Source organism: Corapipo altera, unplaced genomic scaffold (genome assembly GCF_003945725.1).
Source record: "Corapipo altera isolate COAL_440 unplaced genomic scaffold, ASM394572v1 301, whole genome shotgun sequence".
In the NCBI taxonomy this organism is placed as follows: domain Eukaryota; kingdom Metazoa; phylum Chordata; class Aves; order Passeriformes; family Pipridae; genus Corapipo; species Corapipo altera.
Genome location: NW_020884926.1, coordinates 1,671,023 through 1,690,144, shown reverse-complemented (window position 1 = coordinate 1,690,144; position 19,122 = coordinate 1,671,023). Strand labels below are relative to the sequence as shown.

Here is a 19,122-nt window from a genome sequence, read left to right as displayed (position 1 = left end):
TCAAGGGGAAAAGTCTGTTTTATAATTCTTAGTGCCCAGGCAGGGAGCAAGACTAAAAACATTCCCTAAATCAGGGAACTGATGCAAAAGTGATGCATCACATGGTTTCCTTAAACTCCCTGGCTCACAGAACTCCTTGTTGCAGTTTTGTCCCTGTGTTTTATAGGGAAAGTCAGGCAAGAATGGATCCTTCCACAGGAAAGCCAGCACACTGTTGTTTGCTCAAAGCCAGCTCAGATGTCTGCAGGAGCTACAGCTATTGATATTTTATTTATTTATTTAGAAATCAGTAGGAAAAACAAACCCCACTTTTCCAACCCGCAAAAGCAGCGCTCCAGGTGAAGGACTGAGTGCTGTTATTTTTGGAAGAGGAACCCATCAGGCTCAGCCCAAATGAACCCAAACCAGGATGTTTTCCCAGTCAGGACAGAAATGCCAACAGCAGAACACGACTGGTGAAAAGAAAAGATGTCATTTTAAGTTATCCACAGGTGCTGTCTGTGAGATCAGCCAGTGGAAACAAGCCTGGTTTGTTAAATTTGGAACCCCTGGAGCAGGGGTCAGACCCACTGAAGCAGAGCTGCCTTCAGAATTTGAGAAGGACCCAGAGCTATTAAAGCCAACAAGCATACACCAATATTTTGACAGTTTTTCCTATGAAAGTGTCCCATTTAACACAGGCATGAGCTCACCAGAGTAAAGGTAGCCACTGTTCCTGCTCAGGAATTATTAAGCAACGATAGTCAGGTCCTGTTAATCCCCTAAAAGGTGTTTTGTACACCAGATGCTCATAAGTTTTCCCTGACATGGGCTACTCACTTCTTTTTAAGACTGGTCTCGAGTTTCCTAATGGAAGAAAGAGCAGTTCCCACAATATGGACATGGAAAGAACTTGGGCTTCCAGTGGCAGAGTTTTGCTGTGCAGAGAAATGCTCCTCTCCCTCTGATATTAAAACAACAAAAAAAAATCCAAACCAAAACCAATCAAACAAAAAACAAACAAAAATCAATCAAACAACCACACACACACACAATACAAAAATAAACAAAGAAAAAAACCCCTGACCCCCAACAAACAGTAAACCCAAACAGAAAAATCCAACACAGCTTTGCAGGGCAAGCACAAGAGTTCCAAACAAAAGGAACATCCTTTTGTGCTTTAAACAGGCACCAGTTGCTTTTAACCAAGACCAGTAGCCTGCTGGGCTCCCCCTTTTTCCATGCCAAACTCCAGAGCTGAACAGAATTCATTTGAAGTGACCCAAAACTACAGGAGATATTACCAAGGAGGCTGTTCCTGTGGAGAATTGAAGCAAAGGCTAAAACCTTTTCCACAGACCCCAGACCATGAGGGGTCATGGTTAACTTGGGCATGAAGAGATGAATTAATTGCTAAGATGATGCAACTTATACACACTTCAAATGTTTCTATTTTCCACCCATTTGGGCTTCAATCCTTGTTGCCAAGTGACCAACTTTCCTGGCTTCTTGATCTGCCCTGCAATGAAGAGGGTGCTCCCTTTATAAAAAGGTACTTGAAATTAATTTTCTACTTCCCATCAATATCATAAATCCCCTCCTTCTGCATCATTTCTAAAAATCCCCTGTCATTGCAAACACCTCAGCTCTGTGAGCACTAAACAATCATTTAACCATGCAAAGCACTGGCAGCTGATCCAGGCTTTTCCACCCCTGTGCCAAGCAAGCCTATCTTGGATTGTGTTGACACAATAGTTGAGGAAAAAGCTGCAGGAAGCAGTTCTTTTGCATTGCTTCCTTTCCCATATACAGCCAGGCCTGAGCCTCAGCTGTAAGTTATTCTGCATCCATTTGTGTCGCTGAAAGAACTGTTATTTTATGTCCAGAAGCCTCTAAAACTCTTCAAGAACCACGCTGATGTAACTGAACACCACGTTTTCTAGAGAAGACTCCTAAAAATGCATTTAATTCTTACCCTACTAGAAAAACACTGCTACCCAGGCCAAGGAGACAACCAAAATTTCATTTGCCAGGAAGCATTATTTGCCAGCATTAGAAAGAAATGGGTGTTCCTGCCACATCCAGCCAGCAGCCACTGCCACCACGGTGCTGGGCTCCCACTTTTCCAAAAGGCAGAACACTCTCTGAGCCAGCAGTGGGATGTTTTTTGGCTAAAAGAAACAAAATTCAGAACTTTCGGCCCTTCCAAGTCAGCTGACTTCCTCTTTTAGAGCCAAATCACTTCAGCACAAACCTGATCACTGTGAGAAAAACTATTAAACTCCAATGTTCTCAGCTGAGCTCGCTGTCTGATTTGAAGTGCACGCAATCCAAGAATTAAGGGTATAAGCATGAGAGAAAAACTGGGTTTCTACACCAATTTTGAGGGACCTTTCCAGACTAATGACTGACACAAAATCATCATCCCACTGGTTCTCTCCAATCTCTGGAATAAAGAGCCTGGATTTGTCTCAGCAACCTCCTGCTTCCAACCATTTCCTCTCGGGACAGCAAAATAAGGAGACGAAAGGGAAATCTTCCAAGTCTTAAATATTTTGGGAATTACAACAGTCAAACCTTTCCTGGTATTTTTTTTTTTGTTATCACAACTACACATGCACGTACACATTTGCTAAGTGTGCTGATATTTTGGAGAGGAAGAGCAGCTCACAGCAAAGCTTTGTGAACAGGATCTCCTGGACTCGTGCTCCCTCTGCAGAAAAATTTCAGTGCAGCTTTCATCTGCCTGATCCTGTTCAGCAAAGTGAGGGAGTTTCAAATTGCATCCTGTGCTCAGGAACATTAAAGCAGAATAAAGGGGGATGCATTTTCAGGGCAGCTTCCCCAGGCACTGCACAATGACCAGCCCAAAGGAGCTGATTCTTCTTCCCTCCTCTCCCAGAGGTCAGTTCAGCCCAGGAATGCAGAGAGGGAAAAGTTAAATCACACTGAACCACCCAGAACTGCCTCAAACACAAAACCCAAAAGCAGAACCCAAACCAGAGGCCAGATATAAAGTCCTCTGTCGGGGTTTATTTTAGATACCTGTATTTTTTTCACACCTTTCATGACTCTCTTCAACCATGCAAAACCAGGTGATTATTACCAGGGTTGCCTCAGGCACAAAAGTTTCTGTAGTTAACGAATATTTAGCTCTGAGCTTTTATTGATACCAAGATCTGGATGTTCTGTGTGACAGGGGTCAATCAAAGAAAAAAAAAAATAACAGTTTTTTATTAGCACAAAATAGAGCACAAATGTGCCTTTAAGGTTGTCCATGCAATGCCTAAGGCACATGCACACCAAGGCTTCAGATAAAGCTTTTGCAGATACAGACACATTCTATGGAATTCTGATCCAACTCCTATCTCCCCAGAATTCTTAGGAAACACCAGCCTTTCTGAAACAAGGCTATGAGAGAATGCAGTTTTGACCTTTTCCAAATGCTTGTGTCATATATACAGTCAAGAGGAACCCTTCCACTGATCCCATCTCCCACAACTGATTGTTCTTATGCTCTAATTAATCAAACAGGAATTCCAGAAATTCAGCTGCAGCCCCAGGACACCTTTGCTCAGACAAAGAGCACCAAACCACCACACAAAGAGCTCCCACCACTCCTCTGGGGAGGAAAAGCATATTCCCATCAGGTCTGTGCTTGGAAAACTCCTCCCTGCTCATTTCATCACATTCAGAGAAAGGGTAAATGTCATCCACGTACTGCAATATTTTTTTTTTTTAATTACAATTACAGGTCAAAACTCATGACAGGTGGGGTTTTATCGCTTTGAACTCCTCAGGAATATCTTGGGTGTTTGCCAGCCTGCAGGAGGGCCTTTCAAACCAGCCCTTTTCCAGATGCGCTCCAAATCCTTCTCGAATTTCATCTAAAACAGAAAAGAAAAAAGAAGAAAAAAAAAATGTAACACAGCCCAGAAGCAACACCTGAATATTCATTCACAGCCACTGCCCACACCTCCCAAGGACAATCTGAGTGTAACACACACAAAGGAAACAAAGGCAGCTTGTTTTAAGTGACAAAATATTTAACCTTGCTGCAGAAAGTACATTATTAGACAATAAAATGCACAAGGATCTTGGCAGCATTGTTTTAAAAGCCTTGTGCAAGAAGAAGTGAGAAGATGGACAGTGAAATGGGAAGATAATTAAGAGGATTTTCTCATCATTAAGTGTTCAACACTGCCTCCTACAAATCTGAAGACATGGAATTACAATTAACCCCAATTTGCAGCCAGGCAAGGTGAGAATTAGCAGAGAATGAATGAAACTATCACAGCAAACCCTACTGAAAGGCAGTGCTGAATGAGAACATCCATAGTTTGAACAGAGGCCCATGTCTTCCCCCAACCCTTCTATTAATGGAAGGAAAAGGCTTCTCTATAGGATAAAACAACAGGAAGCACCTGAGGATGTTGGCAAGACAGGAGAGAAATTAAGATTAAACCAATCTCCCTGATACAACACAGACACATCTTTCACACAAACACCAAAATTCTTCTCCATCAGCCACATGTTTTTGTAATTTACTGTCATGGAAGAAAAAATTTCACCTATTACCTATCTCACAATCCCAGAATCATTAAGGTTAGAAAGGGCCTTCAAGATCATCAAGTCCACCCTGTGCCCCATCCCCAGCTTGTCCCCCAGCCCAGAGCAGCTGAGTGCCACATCCAGCTGTTCCTTGGACACTCCAGGGATGGGGACTCCACCACCTCCCTGAGCAGCCCCTTCCAAGGCCTGACCACCCTTTCCACGAAGAAATTCCTCCCGACGTCCAACCTGAACCTTCCCTGGCACAGCTTTGGGCTAAACACTGAATTTAAGGCTCTCCAAGCTGCTGCTTTAAAACAATTCCACTTAAAAACATCCCCCCAACACCTGCACAGGGGCCGTTTTGAGGAGCGGCCACGTTGGCACCGGGGAATTCCCCCTTCCCTGAGCTCACCTGACGCCTCTTCTTGCGCCCCTCCTTTATCCTCCTGCGGATGAACTTCCTCCTCTTGAGCAGCTTCTTGTACTTGTGGCGGTTCATCTTCCTCCTGCGGATCTTGAGGACGTTCTTGCACTGCACTGTCCCCCCAGGGGCTGCCCCTCCTTCCCCCACAGCGGGCGGGGGGCACTCGGACCCCTGAGGGGGCTCATGGCCCACCTCCTCCTGAGCTCCCTCTGCTTCGGGAAGGGAATATCTCACTGACAGCCAGCTCTCCAAGGGGCTGATGGAGAGTTTCCTGGGAATCAGGATCTCCTCCAGCTCAGGGTCCAGGGTGTGCCACTGCTGGGGCTGGGCCCCGCTCGTGTTGGGGGGCTGGGTGCTGTAGTGGGCGGACGTGGAGCGGCAGCAAAGGAAGGAAGACACAGACCTGGGCAAAAGGTGGCCTTTAGGAGAAAAGAATTTCGTTTAGAAGGCAGAATTTTCACCAGAAAAGCTCTGCCCAGCTCTCAAACCACCAGGCAGCTCTGGCCAGAACAGTGTGATAGAGGAAAAGCCTTACAAAAACTGTACTGTCATCATCACAAAAGCAAGGAAGTCTTTCTAAATTTTAATTACGCTGCTCTAATGCCATCTGCTAAAAATACACTGTACTTTACTGTGTGAACTGCCCAAGTCACCCAGGTAGAGCAGGGTGGAGGTTCTCCTTCACTGAGCAGACCTGGTCTAGTGGAAGGTGTCCCTGCCCACGGCAGGGGGCTGGAACTGGATGATCTTTAAGGTCCCTTCCAACCCAAACCATTCCATGATTCCATGAAGTGCAATTTGGAACGGTGAGGAACCGTTTGCTGTATCAAACCTGTGCTTTGCTAAGGAATCTCCTCTTTGGCTTAGAAGAGGTTAAGTCAGAGCTACTCAATCCTGACATAATAGATCTGAGAGGTAATAGCACTCAGTAACCACTGACTCAACAACAGCCTCCTCACTCCTGGTCATTGCTTCCCCGGAAAAGAAATTTCTGAGAGACAAATTACCCCGGGAAAAAAACAAAACAGATAAACAAATAGGGTCCCACAACACCAGTTTTACCTGCAATTCTCGAAGCCTTCAGTAACTGGGAACTCAGCTGTGATATTAACATTTTGTTTCACTTTGTTGACTGGCAGAGCCAGCAATGACTGTTAAAATAAGAACATTCATTTACAGAGGTAAACATGCATTTTATAAAAAAACCTTCTCTATTTAACCTCAACCCCCCAAAAAGACGAGCTGAGACACCCTAAGCACCCTCCTCGTTTTACCATATCAGTCTGCCGGGCTGTGCCGTGGGGGCCAAGCACAGGGGGTAGCTGAGCCGCGGAGGTGATTAACTAATAAAGCTTGGGCTGCTTTAGCTTTAAAAACACGGCAGCCGAGTCTCCCCGGCACAGCGCTGTTCCCCCTTCAGGCCGGGCGGAGCAGCCGCTCGGCCCTAACGATGGGCCGGAACCGAGGGGCTGCCCCCGCTCCCCGCAGCCCTCCCAGCGCTCCCCGCCGCCGCCCCGAGCCCCGGCACGGCCCGCCCGGCCCTCCCTCCCTCCTTCCTTCCCTCCTTCCCTCCCCCCTTCCTTCCCTCCTTCCCTCCCCGGCCCCGCCGCCATCACCCGCCGTCACACACCGGCCCCGCCGCCGCCGGAACTTCCGGAGGCACCGGCGGCGCCCTCTGGGGGTGGCGGAGTGGTGGCACCGCACGGTCCGTAACGGCCCTTTATGGTCGGTCCGTCACGGCCCTTCGTGGTCCTTCGTGGTTCTTCATGGTCCCTCACAGCCCCTCACAGCCCCAGTCTCGGCCCTTCATAGTCCCTCACGGCCCTTCATGGTCCCTCACGGGCCTGTCATGGTCCCTCACAGACTTTTATGGTCCCTCATGGCCCCTCACGGTCCCTCACGGCCCATCATGGTCCCCTCACGGCCCCTTACGGTCCTTCATGGGCCCTCATGGTCCTGGTCCTGGTCCTTCATGGCCCCTCACGGTCCTGGTCTTGGCCCTTCATGGCCCCTGATGGTCCTTCATGGTCTCTTATAGTCCCTCACAGTCTTTCATGGTCTTGGCCCTTCATGGTCCCTCATGGTCCCTCATAGTCCCTCACAGTCCTTCACGGTCCCTCATGACCCCTTGCAGTCCTGGTCTCAGTCCTGGTCTCAGTGACCTTGTGGGAGCATCCCAGGCTGAGCCCCCCCCAGCTCCTTCAGCTTCTCCTGGTGCTCCAGACCCTTCCCTGGCTTCGATCCAAAATAAATCATTCAACCGGTTCAAACCCAGCATGTCCGTCATCCACCGGGTTTGCACAGACACCTCAGTCGCACTTGGAAAGTCAATGTCTGTGTTGTGTTCACCTGTTGAGTCACAGCTGAAACAGGTCTGAGCACAGCAGCATGGCACAACAAGCCACATCAGGAGGAATTTTGGACATCAGGAGGAGTTTCTTCACAGAAAGGGTTGTTAAACATTGGAAGGGGCTGCCCAGGGAGATGGTGGAGTCACCATCCCCAGAGGGGTTCAAGGAACGACTGGAACTGTTTAGTTGACGAGGTGGAGATCAGTCAAAGGTCGGACCTGATGTTCTTGGAGGTCTGTTCCAACCTCGGTGATCCTGTGATTTCGTTCCAGTGAGACAGTCTATCCCTGTTGCCACGGGGATCATGGAAGGCGGGCAGACACCTCTCCCTTACACACCCTCGTCTGCATCCGTGGGCAGGTCTCAGTGGCTGCTGTCCAGGCACAGCCACACCTGTCTCTCCCTCTTACCTGGCTGTTGTTTGTCTTTTCTTGGTGCAGGAACCCACCATGTTGGCACAGCATGAAAGTGCCTAATCAGCTGGCATGAGGGAGGGATGGTGAAGCCAATCCCAGACTTCAAAGAACGCTTTGCTTTTATAGCTCCCTCAGCAGCTCACAAGGGCTTTATTCACCGGCTGCTTTTAGTGTTTCAGACCAGAACAAGGATCTGTCTCAGTTTTAAACCCCACCATGTCAAACTCATCTAGCCTGAAAGGGAACAGCAATGGCTGGAGTTCCTCCTTGCAAGGTAGAAGTGCAGTTCTTTGGACAGGGAAGAGAAACCAATGAAGAGAAATTAATTAAGGAAGTAGTTCAGTAAACAGACTGGTTTTTTAAACAAGACTTTATTGAAGACACTTAAGAAGTCTATGTACAAAACAACATTCCCACCCCCGTATCAGGATGTTAGTCACCCACTGGGAACAAAGCAATGCCTGGTGTACGCTGTCAACCTGGGGACAGTTTGCCAAGGAATTTACAGAAGTACCAAATTCACGTGGTTTAGAGCTGGGCACTTTCAGCCTTGGCTCAGTTAAGACCGAAGGAAACCAAAGGACTTCTTTTCTGGAGACATGTCTCCAGCAGACTGAACGTCCTGGGATCTGACAGCCTACACTGGCCTTGCTCTGAGGTCAGCTCATTTAACTCTGCAGAGAGCAAGAGGCCCGCTTTGGTTTCGGAAGTGAAGAGGAACCAGCCCCTGGATTTAACTCGCAGATTTTAATCCATTTCAGACGGTTCCAGGAGATAACCACCACCACCAAGAGCACAGTAGTGTTTGCAGGAAGCATTAGAATAGAGCAGTAGCAATACCAAGTGAGAGAGTCAGCCACTTCATTTTTCAAAGACACCTAGAGAGGCTGAATATCAGACTGGCTACTTCAACTAGTGTGTGAGAAAACCCCAGAGACACAGACATGAGAGGTTAGAGCGTGGCTGACGTGCTGTTTCTTTAGTAACCTGTGCACTTCTACCATGGTAGAGTTTCCCCTTGCCAGTCCAGGAAGGAACCATTCTCTTTTTCACCAAGACGGTCCAGAACAGAGAGAATACCTGGGATAGCCTCTTGCACCTGCATGGGAGCCTGGAAAGAATCAAGCTTGGGTTCGTTACTGGGAATTTCCTATGGAAGAGAATCAAATGCACTTAAGGAGTTACTAGAATCAAGAGGGATGTATCTTCCCGCTTCACAGTGTGCCTCTGCAGCACAGGGAGCTGAACACTGTGCCAGGGGCTCTTGGGATAACAAGGGAGCCCTACTTCCACCTTTTCAGAGATGTCACTTACCATGTTTCCACCCATGTCTGTCTGGAGCCAGCCTGGATGCAAAGAAATACAGAGAATTCCATCCGATTTCAAGTCTGCAGCGAGACACCTGGTGATCATGTTCAGTGCAGTCTGCGAGAGTGGAAACCATCTGTTAGGGTGCTGGTTTATAAACCTCAAGCAAGACCTCAAACCAAGCTAATTGGCACCTCCCTTCCACAATTCTGACAAAGGAAGGGGCAGTTAAAAGATCACAGTAACTTATCCAGACTTACTGGACCTTCATTCTCAGAGACACCTGTTAATAGAAGCATTGTGGAAGCTCTGTAACCACAAATTGACTGCCCAAAGATGAAACTAAGTTGTGATGGAAGATACAGTAGCATTTGAAACTCCTGAGGAGCTGTGAGGAAAATAATGTTGACATAAGGACTGTGTTTTTCTGCAATAATCACTACACAAACCTTCATTTACTTCTGAACAGGGAAAACAAGCGTTTAACAGCTTATGAGTAGGTGGTGTAGGAGAAACTCTGTGTCTGATCTTCGCTATCCGTACAAACTCAGTCTCTGGAGGTGAGAAAACTAAAAATCCCTCCTCTCACTAACCAGCATCACCACGTACAGGTCAGCACACCTTTTGCTGAGTTCTGTGCTCTCTCTCCTCCACTGGAGAGGAACGCAGCTGACAGCACACACATTTCATGGCATCAGTTCTCCCCTGAATGCCAGATCCCTCTGAATCACAGCAGTGATTTTGGGAGCCTGTTCTTCAGAAGTTCACATGCTTGCTCCAGGTGTTTTACAGGTCCCACTTCCACCCACGAGAAGAACAAGCACAGTTTCTGTGTCCATCACCATCCTAAGCTCAGCATGGTCTCTAACTCCCAGCCTGCCCTCAGCCAGGGAGCACAGCCCAGGGGAGCCCACAAACCTTGGCTATCCTGTAGGGATAGACCTTGAGGAACATCTCATTTGCCTGGACGAGCTGCATGGAGGCAGCAAGAGAGGACATGTTGATAATAGCAGCTCTGTGGCAGCCCATTCCTGTGCTCAGCTGGGCTGCCTTCCTCAGGAGGGGTAAGAACGCCTGGGAAAACAAGAGTTTGGTTTAATTTCGTGATTTTGGTTTGATTTAGTTTGCGTAATTTCCCCATTCAAGGCAAGCCAGGCTCTTGAAGAATTCCAGTACCACCAGCACAGAATGGTGATGACTCCTTGGTGGCCATAGGAGACCTTCCTACAGCAGCCAGTTGGAAGTAGCAAGGACCTTCAGACTCTCCCACCCACCTCCTAACCCCCCCCTGTCCTCTGAAGTGACCTCACCCCAGGTGGGTCTAAATGCAGAGAAAGGTCCTTGACAGACTGCTGCTCTCCAGACACGCAGTTCAACATCAGAACTGTACCCGTGCAGTTCCAAGGGGAAAAACACTTTGGTTATAAGAGAAAACCCCCTTTAATACCCCAGATTGAGCACATTTCTCCCAGTTCTTACCTTGGTGACCATCAGCTGGGCAACAGTGTTGGTTTCATAGATGGTGAGCATCGTCTCTGCCGTGACCTCTTCCAAGGAGGCGAGCACGTTGATGCCGGCGTTGTTGATGAGGCAGTTCAGCCCTTTGTCCCCCACAATTTCTTCCACTTCCTTGACTACTTTCTTGATGCTGTTTTCACAGACCACATCTGCACAGAGGAGGCACAGTGAACAGTGTGGGTCAGAGCCTGCCTGGCACGACACAACACGTGCCCAAACCAAAGCCAAAGCTGAGTGGGGACATTTAGGCAGCGCACAGGTGAAAACGCACAGAAGATTTTAGGTAGGTTTTGTTTCCCCAGTGTTATCTTAAGGGGGTTTTCAGCTGCTGGAGATCATGTCCAGCCACTGAACACCCAAGAGAGCGAGTTCTTAAGGTGCACTCACCTGAGGAAGTTGAACATATTTCTATGGACAGAAATAAAGCCCTTTACTTACCCAGTTGGAGGAGCTTGATATTGCTGTACTGCTTGCTAAGCTGCTGGAGTTCCTAGGAAGAAGAAATTTTTTTTTATTATCTTCTAGATATATATATAGAGAGAGAGAGAGAGAAAAAGATCTCCATGGCTATTACATAAAACAGTTGAAGATCTGCACCTCCAGAACTGAAATATTTTCATGACTGGACTGAAGGCATCGATACTGCTTCATTTTCCAACCTGCTGAGCAGCTTTCCTGAGAGCCAGATCAACTGCTCCAAGAAACTGGACTCTTTCCCTGCTTAGTCAGATCCCAGCATGCTGGATTTTTAGTGGGATAGTTCTCAGTGTGTTCAGCTCCAGGGTGTGTTGGCAGGGTAAGCACCAAACAGCAGTTCCACAGCAGCCCCAGGGCTCAGGCAGCATTCCAGTAAAAAGCCAGAAATTCTCCAATTCTGTAAGAAAAGCATCATTCTCCTGAAGCTCAGCTAGTGCTACACATCACTTCAGGGCAACAGGAACGCTCAAATTGGAATTACTGTTTGCAGGAAAAGCAGTTTTCCCATGGAAATTCTGCTTCCCCAGCAGCCTCGTTAGCATCTGTTCTTGTAGCTGAAGGTGAAGCACACATGAAACCAGTTCCATGCAACAATAACATTCCCTGCTATAATTCAGTCATCTGTTGACTGCCTCTGAGCAGAGATTGGTGTTCCTGGAGAAAATCAGGACTTTGTGGTGTTATGGCTGGACAAAGTGTGTTCAAATTGGATTTATAGCCCCAGCTGGAATACTTAGGTTTCTGTGCCATGCAGCCAAGTGGGAAGCGTGGCCAAACATAACAGATGGATTGCATACTCCCAGTCGTGTTCAGGAGACAGCAACCTGGCCAAACATTCCAGCTCAAGCAAATCCCTTTCTTTAGGAGCCCTTTGGGAATGGGGGTCAGGAGGGCTGGTTTTGAAAGAATACTTCTCTGCCACTTGGAGACACTCAGGGACTCAGTGTCCTCTGACAAACTATAATGCATTACAACTTTTATCTCAGCTCATATCCTGCAGGATTCTCTCCAGGCTTGTTTGGGAAATTTGTTCTCCCACTGAGGCCAATCTACAACTGCAGTTCAGGCTGTTGAGGGGAGGGGCAAGGAGAACAAGTCAGAAGCACAAAACCAGAAGACATTCCTTCCTTTGGACAGGGCTTAGTGGGGCAGTTTTCAATAAATTAAAGGCCCAGAACACACTGTCTTGCTTATTGACAGTCCAGGATGAAATAGTTCTGCCATGTCAAGGCCTGCAATAATTTCATGGCTTTGGGCTGTCACTGGATTTCAGTTTGACAGTATCACTTAATTGATAATAAACTCCAGAAGTGCTCTGGCTTCTCAGGGTTTGTTCATTTATTTATAGTTCATTTATTTATATGCTTTATTCTCTGACAGAAACAAGCTACTAAGTCCTGCTAAAAGGTCAGAGCTGTTTTGTGTAGCAACAGCAACTGAGAGGCTTCTGAGGTGAGTAAGCAATATTTTCAACTAAGAACTCCAAACACTGTAGCATTAAGCACTCTCCAGAACATAAACAGCATGAAATTACAATCACTGCAGGCAAATCAGGTTTAAAATTCAATGGTTTTTCCAGTTAGTTAATTATTTAGTTAACAAGTGACTCCCACTGCAGTGGTTAAAGTTTCTCAGAAGCAGCTTCCAGGCATAAAGGTAACCTAGACCTTGGTCCTCAAGAATGTTACACCTGATATAAGCTGAAAAATCCAGTTAGGAAAACTAAAAATTGCAGGAAAGCCTATTTTTTCCCCTACTGTGATTAGAGGAACATGAGGAAAGGAGGACAGAGACAAGCAGGTCCAGCCAACATATCCCAACTAAGGCATTTTCAGTTAGTGTGCTGTGACAGCCAACTTAAAAACAAACAAGACAAACAAAACCCAACAAAAAACCCACAACACAAAGCCCAGATTCTGTGTTTAACGTAGTAGCTCTAGAACTGCCCTGCATCAGAATAGTCACCCCTGAGAATCAACTCTTAGGGAGTCCAAGAAGAAAATCAAACTCTGATTAGCATCTGTTGTTTCCTGCTTGCTGATTTTTAATTACTATTAACAAAGAGTCAGCCTACTCTGATTTAAACAAGATCCTCTGGCACTCAAGGCTCCAGATACAGATTCCTCAGCACACGGGGTATTTATTGCTAGATTTCAACCAGGAATGTTTTGTTGCCTTTGTCATTTAGCAAGATTTACTTTGCCTTCTTTACAAAAGCATTATCCACTCCAGTTACAGCCCTTGGAAAGGATTTGGCTCTGCTGGGCCAGTTGGAAGCAATCAAGCCACACAAACACAGCCTGTGGGCAGCTTTGTCAGGATGAGGGTGCCTGGGTATCCTCCACATCATCCTGCTTGCACTCAGGACAAAGCCAGAGGTGTATCCTCTGTGTCACTCTGAGACAGATCATGTCCTATCCCAGTGTACAGCTTCAAGTGTGTAACAGCTTCCACCAGCACTGCCCAGCCCCACAGTCCTCTCTGACTCAAGAAAAGCCAGACCTTAATGCTGTAGGAAGTGTAAAACACTTCCAGGGGAAAAAAAAAAAAACAACCAACCAACCAACCAAAACAACAATACTGCAATACATTAGAAAGACTTCAAGAATGCCCTCTTTGCCTCATATATATTCAGGAATGCCCCCTTTGCCTGATATAACACATCTATCACTGCTCAGCTGCTCTTCCCAGTTGCAAACCACACGGCTAAAATATGGACAAAGGGGAAAAAAAGAACCCCTGAGCTGCCAGAGCCCGTGAGGAGCAGGAGAGCTCTGTGTCTGCCCGGGGAACAGGCACAGCACCGCCGTAACACCATCTCCTGCTTCAGAGGAAGGGAAACAGCACATTAAGCCCTGGAAGCTTTCCAGAGCTCTGGAGGGGACCCTTGAGCAGTGAGGAGCTGAACGATTCCTTGTTCACCTGGGAACTCACTCGGGCTGCAGGGAGAGCATGAGGAAAGGGGGATGCTCCTGTGTTGAGGTCCCACATCCAGCTCTGGGAACGGATTTCCATCGTGGCCATCTCCTCCTTTCCCCCCCTTAGAGCAGGGACTGAAGGGGCTACACCATTTTTAAGTGAGGTTCTAGACTTCAGGTCAGAGTTTTTCCCCTTTGATGGGAAAGCAGGATGGGGGAGGAAAGAGTAGGAAAGAAAAGCAGGAGCGTGGGGATAATTGCAGCTGTGTCCGTGAGCCCGTGCAGGCTGCGCCGTGGTTTGGTCCATCTGGAGCACAAAGACAGGACGTCAGGATTATTTTGCAGGAGATTTGTAGCTGCTTCCACTCGCAGCGCTGGAGCAGCCCAAGCAAAGGCAGATTGGAATCCAAGTGTGGCTGGAGGAGTCTCCCGATGGTACTTTTCCAGGAGGGGCAGCGGTTATCTGGATGTGCCTGCGGGCCTGCTGCCTGTTATCGTGTGATCTGCAGCCCATTTGTTAGGCAAATGTTCTGGGGAGGCCACCTAGGAGCTACTCAGCACAAGAACTCGAGTTTTTACAACTTCTGCCAGCACAGACTCACATGCAAAAGCCTGCAGCTGTTCAGCATTATCCCAAGGTTAGGGAGTTACAGGAGATGTGCTGCTTTCCCTGGTAAGCAGAGGAAAGCAAATTCAGCCTTCTCCAGCATCTTCCTCAAGTCAGGTCTTGAAGGGCTCTTCTCTGTGTCCAGGACTGCAAAGTGTTCAGTCATCACTGCTGAGACATTCTTGCCCAAGGTGGACACTGTCTTTGCCAGCAGCTAAGAATATTTAATCAATTTTCCTCTAAAAACTGGAAGGTGATTTTTAAAAGCCCCTTCATTTAAGCTTTTCCCATCCTTTCCCTCCCCTCTGCATTCTGCAATGGGAAAATGCTCCTCTGCCAAACCAGAGCAGAGCAGAATTTAAAGGAACTGACCAAAGTTACTGTTCATCCTCTAAAGCAGGAGAGGAAATGGGGGACAGTGCACTCATGTTAAGAAGGATTTTTCATATGGTCACTTATCCCAAAGCAAAGTGGGAGGAAACAAAATTAGACTTGAATTGCTGTCAAGAAAAAAAGCAAGCACTGACACTCAGGTGTGCAGAGAAAGAACTCACTCAACTTTGCAGCCCAGTCTGAACGGTCAACAAGCAGGTCTTAGTTGGGCAAAGCCCATTTCATGTGCCCTAAGCCAAGCCTGCAGTGCCAGCCTCTGGAGAGCAGGAACCTGAACTCAGGGTGTTCAAGATTTGATGGAAAAGTCAATGAAGGCAAAGGTTTCTCTCTGGGAAAGAAAAAAACCCAAAACAACCAAAAAACCAAGAGAAAAATCACTGAACCTTTGCCTTTCCTACCACAGCACACTCCAGCAACACTGCCAGGCTGGATCCAAGCTTGGAGATCACCAGTTGAATTTGTGCTCCCATGAACAAGACTCCCAGTGCTGGAGGCTCCAGCAGGTCCCTGCTTGCCCTGTGCCAGCCCCAAGGACCAGCAGCACAGTGCAAACACTCAGGAGGTCACAAGGTTTTGTGCCAACTCCAGGCACTGCAGATGGGGCAGATAACACTGGTGAAACCACCACAGTACCTTTAGTAAAGATTTCTCTCCCTTGTGGCGTTTCCAAACCCATCTGTTAGAAATCTGCTTTCAGCTGGCTGCAGAGGCTTCTATTGATGTCCTGCCAAAGCACAGCACATGGCCTAGAGGTCCTCACAAAGAACAAAAACCCACCCTGATCCACCAAGGACAAACCTTGCCCCCCTAAAAAACAAAAAGCTTAGGATGCACCCCATGTGTCCTGCAGAATCCCCGCTGGGGTTCCTGGAATGTGGCTCTGGGCCAGCTTCCTGCCTACAGGACACACTGCCAGCAGACTTTCCAGGTTTTACTGTAGGCAAGGAGTGACCCAGACTCTTCCCAGACACCCTGCACTGTCTGAAGGCTGTTTAATCTCCTTGTGCAGCTTTACCAACCTTTTTGCTCGAGAATTTTGGGTACTGACAACTCAAGAAACCCGACGAGTTACGTCGAGATACGTCCGTGTAATGTTTCCTAGCAAGCTCTTCCTATTGAAGGAACAATTTTGCTTCTCCATGTAACTGATCCCAGACCATTACAGTGAGAAATCACTGCTGAACACAAGGGCCAGTCGGTGAAAAAGAGAAAGAACCTCCCTCAGCAGCGGCTCAAGCAGCTTCAGAACAAACAACCCGGCGGGGAGATCTCTATCTGACACAGGTCAGATGTCTCTGCTGCTTTCCTGGGCTGCTGCTGCACAGGGGTTGTGCAACCACCAAAGGAAACAGGCTGGGACAGGTGCCAGCTGTGGGAACAGGAGTTAAAAGGGAACAGAATGGCAGTGGATTCCTGCTCAGGAGCTCAGGTGGTGCAGGAGGGGATGAGGGGGAGCCAACAGGGGCCAGAGCTCTGAAAGGCAGCCTGTGCACCTGATTTCAGCCTGGCCGGGCTGTTATGCAGCACTTCTGTTCAGAAATGTCCTAAATGTGCTTTTGTGCTGGAGAGATTTTTTTATTTTACAAGAAAAAAAGGAAATTAATACTTTTCCCTGCAGTTTCATAAGTGGAGCAGCAGAAGCTCCTGGTGGTCAGGGTGCAGGTGTTACCTGACCAGCCCTGCACCACATCCTTGAAGGAGACCCTCAGCACCACATTTTTAAGGTTTTATGTAGCTAAGCAGTAAGCAAAGTGGCTGTGTTTGGTTTATTGCTGGCGTGGTGTGATCACACCACGTGTGAAAGGAATCAAATCCACCAGAAGGAGCAGGTTCTGTTCACCTCTGCACGTGCCAGGGAATTCGCTTTTCCCTTGAAACAGGGCAGATGCAGAAATAGGGCTTTGGGTATCAATTCTCCTACCAAATGCCTGTGGCATCACAGAGGGGTTTGAGACAATCACAGAGCCAAGAGCTCAGATTCCTGCAGCTCTGGAGCACCAGGAAGAGAGTAATACCTGTGCATATGACTGTGCTGCCCTAAATTCACCTTACTGAGGAGAGTCAAGAAGAGATGCATCAGCAGAGGCCACAAAGTGACTGATAACCCTCATCAGTTTGCCTCCCAAATTTGTCTGACAGTCATTTATAGCAGCTCAGGGATGGGGAAGGAGTCCCAGCACTCTGTAGCAACAGGGATGTGGGCTGCAAGGGAACAGGGCTGCAAGGGAACAGGGCTGCAAGGGAACAGGGCTGCAAGTGGATCCACCAGCAGCAGGCAAGAAAAGCTGCTGTTTTCAGCAGAAAGTGCTGGGCCCTGCCCGGCCGAGGGGGCACTGAGAGGAGCGTGGAGTTCACTGAGAAGAGTGTGGAGTTCACTGAGTGTTGAATTCATCATTCATTCGCGCTTCCTCACTGTTGCAAGTGCAGCGGAGAAAGAGAAGAGGCAGACGGGGCACAGCCCCTTCTGGGGACACAAACACACCGCGGGGAGAGACAAGGAAAGCTGTGACGGGTCTCACTGGGAATGTTTCTGAGGGATGCGCTGCCCCTGCAGGGCTCCGGCTCCGTGCAAAACGGACAGACAGACTTATCTCCAGCTGCAAATCCAGCGAGAAACTCGTGGACAAGAGGAGCGGGGCAGCAGGAGCGCTGGAGATGCTCGGGGGCTGCGGAGCGTCCCACTCGCTCTGCTCCTCCCGGGAACGCTCCCGAGCGAGGATATCCCCCTGCTCCAGCCTCGGAGACCTCCCCAGCACCAGCTCCATCCGCGCCGGCCCCTGCCCCGGGCAGGAGCTCAGCCCCCGGCTCCATCCCATCCTCTCTCCATCCCATTCCCAGCTCCATCCCATTCCACCCCGGGCGCTCGGTGCCGGCGCTCGGGCGCGGAGATGCTCGAGATGTTCCGCCCTTCCCAAAGTGCCTTCTCCTCGCCTCCCACCCCCGTTACCCGCCCCCCCGGGACCCCCTGCGCCCCCGGCCCGGTTACCTGCGCCTTCTCGGGGTCCCGGCAGGTCGCCAGGACGAAGTCTGGGGAGGGGGTGGCGGCCGCGAGCCCCCGCACCAGCCCCAGCCCGATGCCGCGGCTGCAGCCGGTGATGAGCACGGAGCGGCAGCGCGGCTGGGCCATGGCTGGCTCGGCTCGGCCCGGCTGGTCCCGGCTCAGCTGGTCCCGGCTCGGCTGGTCCCGGCTCGCTGCGCTCCGGGCTCAGTTCTCACCCACACGCGGTTCTCAACCTGCGCGATGCGGAGCCGTCCCGGTCCCGCCCCCGCCCGGCGCCTCCCCCGGGGTAGGGAAGGAACGGGCTCGGACTGAGGAAGGTGGATCTGCTCTTCTCCCTCTCACAAAGCCCCGAGCCCATCTCGCTCCTAAGCCCCGCTCCACAAACTCCCGCAGGGAACAAAGCGAGCCCTGACCACAGCCTGCCCTGCCTTTGCTAATCCTCACACCTATTCCCCACAGGGCTTGCGTGTGCCATCCCACATCAGCAACCTACTCCTGATCCACACACTCACACAGAACCTGGTATGTGCAGGGATAGAGGCTTTAATTAATATTTTCTTTAATATTTAATTAATATTTTCTTTATTAAAAGCTCACTGAGCTTTTAAAATATTAACTCCATCCTGCCAGAGGTCAGGGATAGCCTCTCCCCTCAGACTTGGGAGACGAAACCACAAAGAGGTTTTGCAATTCGTTAAAATTCTGTGGAAAAGCCTCAAACATTTGCTGGGTGTGCCCCGTTTCCCATTTTTTGGTTTATTTCTAAGAAACTGCAGTAGCTCCAAAAATGTGCAGGATGCACTTGAAAGTATGTGGAGGTGTCTGAAGGTTTAATGTTCCCATCACACTCCCAGGGTGAGAGGAAGGTGACAGGACACTTGCAGACAGGTCCTCAGACACACCAAGTGTTGGCTGTGAGCAAAGATGACCAGTAGCTCCTGGATCAGCCTGGATTCCAGGTCCCCAAAGCTGGTGGGAAAAGCTCATCCCTGTGCACACACTGGAGGTGGCAGAAGCCAGCAAGAAAGGCTGCCCTGGATACTCAAACCTGCTTTTCTTCCCAATAAAGCTCCTTTCCAGCCACCTCTGTCTCACAAACACTCAACACTCTTCTTTTCCAGGTACTTTAATCCACTACCTTCCTTCCCAGGCGTGCATTTCACAACTCCCTATGTG

At 48.9% G+C, this 19,122-nt stretch overlaps 2 protein-coding genes across 4 annotated transcripts; both read right to left on the bottom strand.

Moving 5' to 3' along the window:
- Window positions 1-3,112: 3,112 nt before the first annotated feature.
- Window positions 3,113-7,418, bottom strand: AURKAIP1 (aurora kinase A interacting protein 1). Of its 3 annotated transcripts, none has more exons than XM_027658020.1 (4): window positions 6,588-6,678; window positions 6,020-6,108; window positions 4,946-5,376; window positions 3,113-3,866 (listed from the first exon to the last, which is right to left on the bottom strand). In XM_027658020.1, the coding sequence occupies exons 2-4, from the start codon at window positions 6,069-6,071 to the stop codon at window positions 3,759-3,761; spliced, it is 591 nt and encodes a 196-aa protein (XP_027513821.1). In that variant the 5' UTR covers window positions 6,072-6,108; window positions 6,588-6,678; the 3' UTR covers window positions 3,113-3,758. The 3 variants fall into 3 exon arrangements, with proteins under 3 accessions (XP_027513821.1, XP_027513822.1, XP_027513823.1); XM_027658021.1 differs by having other exon boundaries at window positions 6,574-6,612; XM_027658022.1 differs by lacking the exon at window positions 6,588-6,678 and adding an exon at window positions 7,311-7,418 and having other exon boundaries at window positions 3,118-3,866.
- Window positions 7,419-7,752: 334 nt separating this feature from the next.
- LOC113954092 (C-factor-like) lies at window positions 7,753-18,103 on the bottom strand. Its single transcript, XM_027658019.1, has 6 exons — window positions 17,932-18,103; window positions 10,989-11,040; window positions 10,512-10,699; window positions 9,951-10,106; window positions 9,039-9,149; window positions 7,753-8,835 (listed from the first exon to the last, which is right to left on the bottom strand). The coding sequence occupies exons 1-6, from the start codon at window positions 18,070-18,072 to the stop codon at window positions 8,722-8,724; spliced, it is 762 nt and encodes a 253-aa protein (XP_027513820.1). The 5' UTR covers window positions 18,073-18,103; the 3' UTR covers window positions 7,753-8,721.
- Between the last annotated feature and the right edge of the window lie 1,019 nt (window positions 18,104-19,122).

Bases quoted from the DNA above. Each gene is read 5' to 3' on its own strand.
- AURKAIP1 (XM_027658022.1), bottom strand. From the start codon at position 6,071: ATGTTAATATCACAGCTGAGTTCCCAGTTACTGAAGGCTTCGAGAATT. The intron at 5,377-6,019 runs GTAAAACTGGTG...TTTCTCCTAAAG, and splicing joins GAAGGCTTCGAGAATTGCAG to GCCACCTTTTGCCCAGGTCT. The intron at 3,867-4,945 runs GTGAGCTCAGGG...TTTCTGTTTTAG, and splicing joins GGCGCAAGAAGAGGCGTCAG to ATGAAATTCGAGAAGGATTT.
- LOC113954092 (XM_027658019.1), bottom strand. From the start codon at position 18,072: ATGGCCCAGCCGCGCTGCCGCTCCGTGCTCATCACCGGCTGCAGCCGC. The intron at 10,700-10,988 runs GTAAGTAAAGGG...TCCTCTGTGCAG, and splicing joins TATCAAGCTCCTCCAACTGG to ATGTGGTCTGTGAAAACAGC. The intron at 9,150-9,950 runs GTTTGTGGGCTC...CCACTCTCGCAG, and splicing joins ATCCCTACAGGATAGCCAAG to ACTGCACTGAACATGATCAC.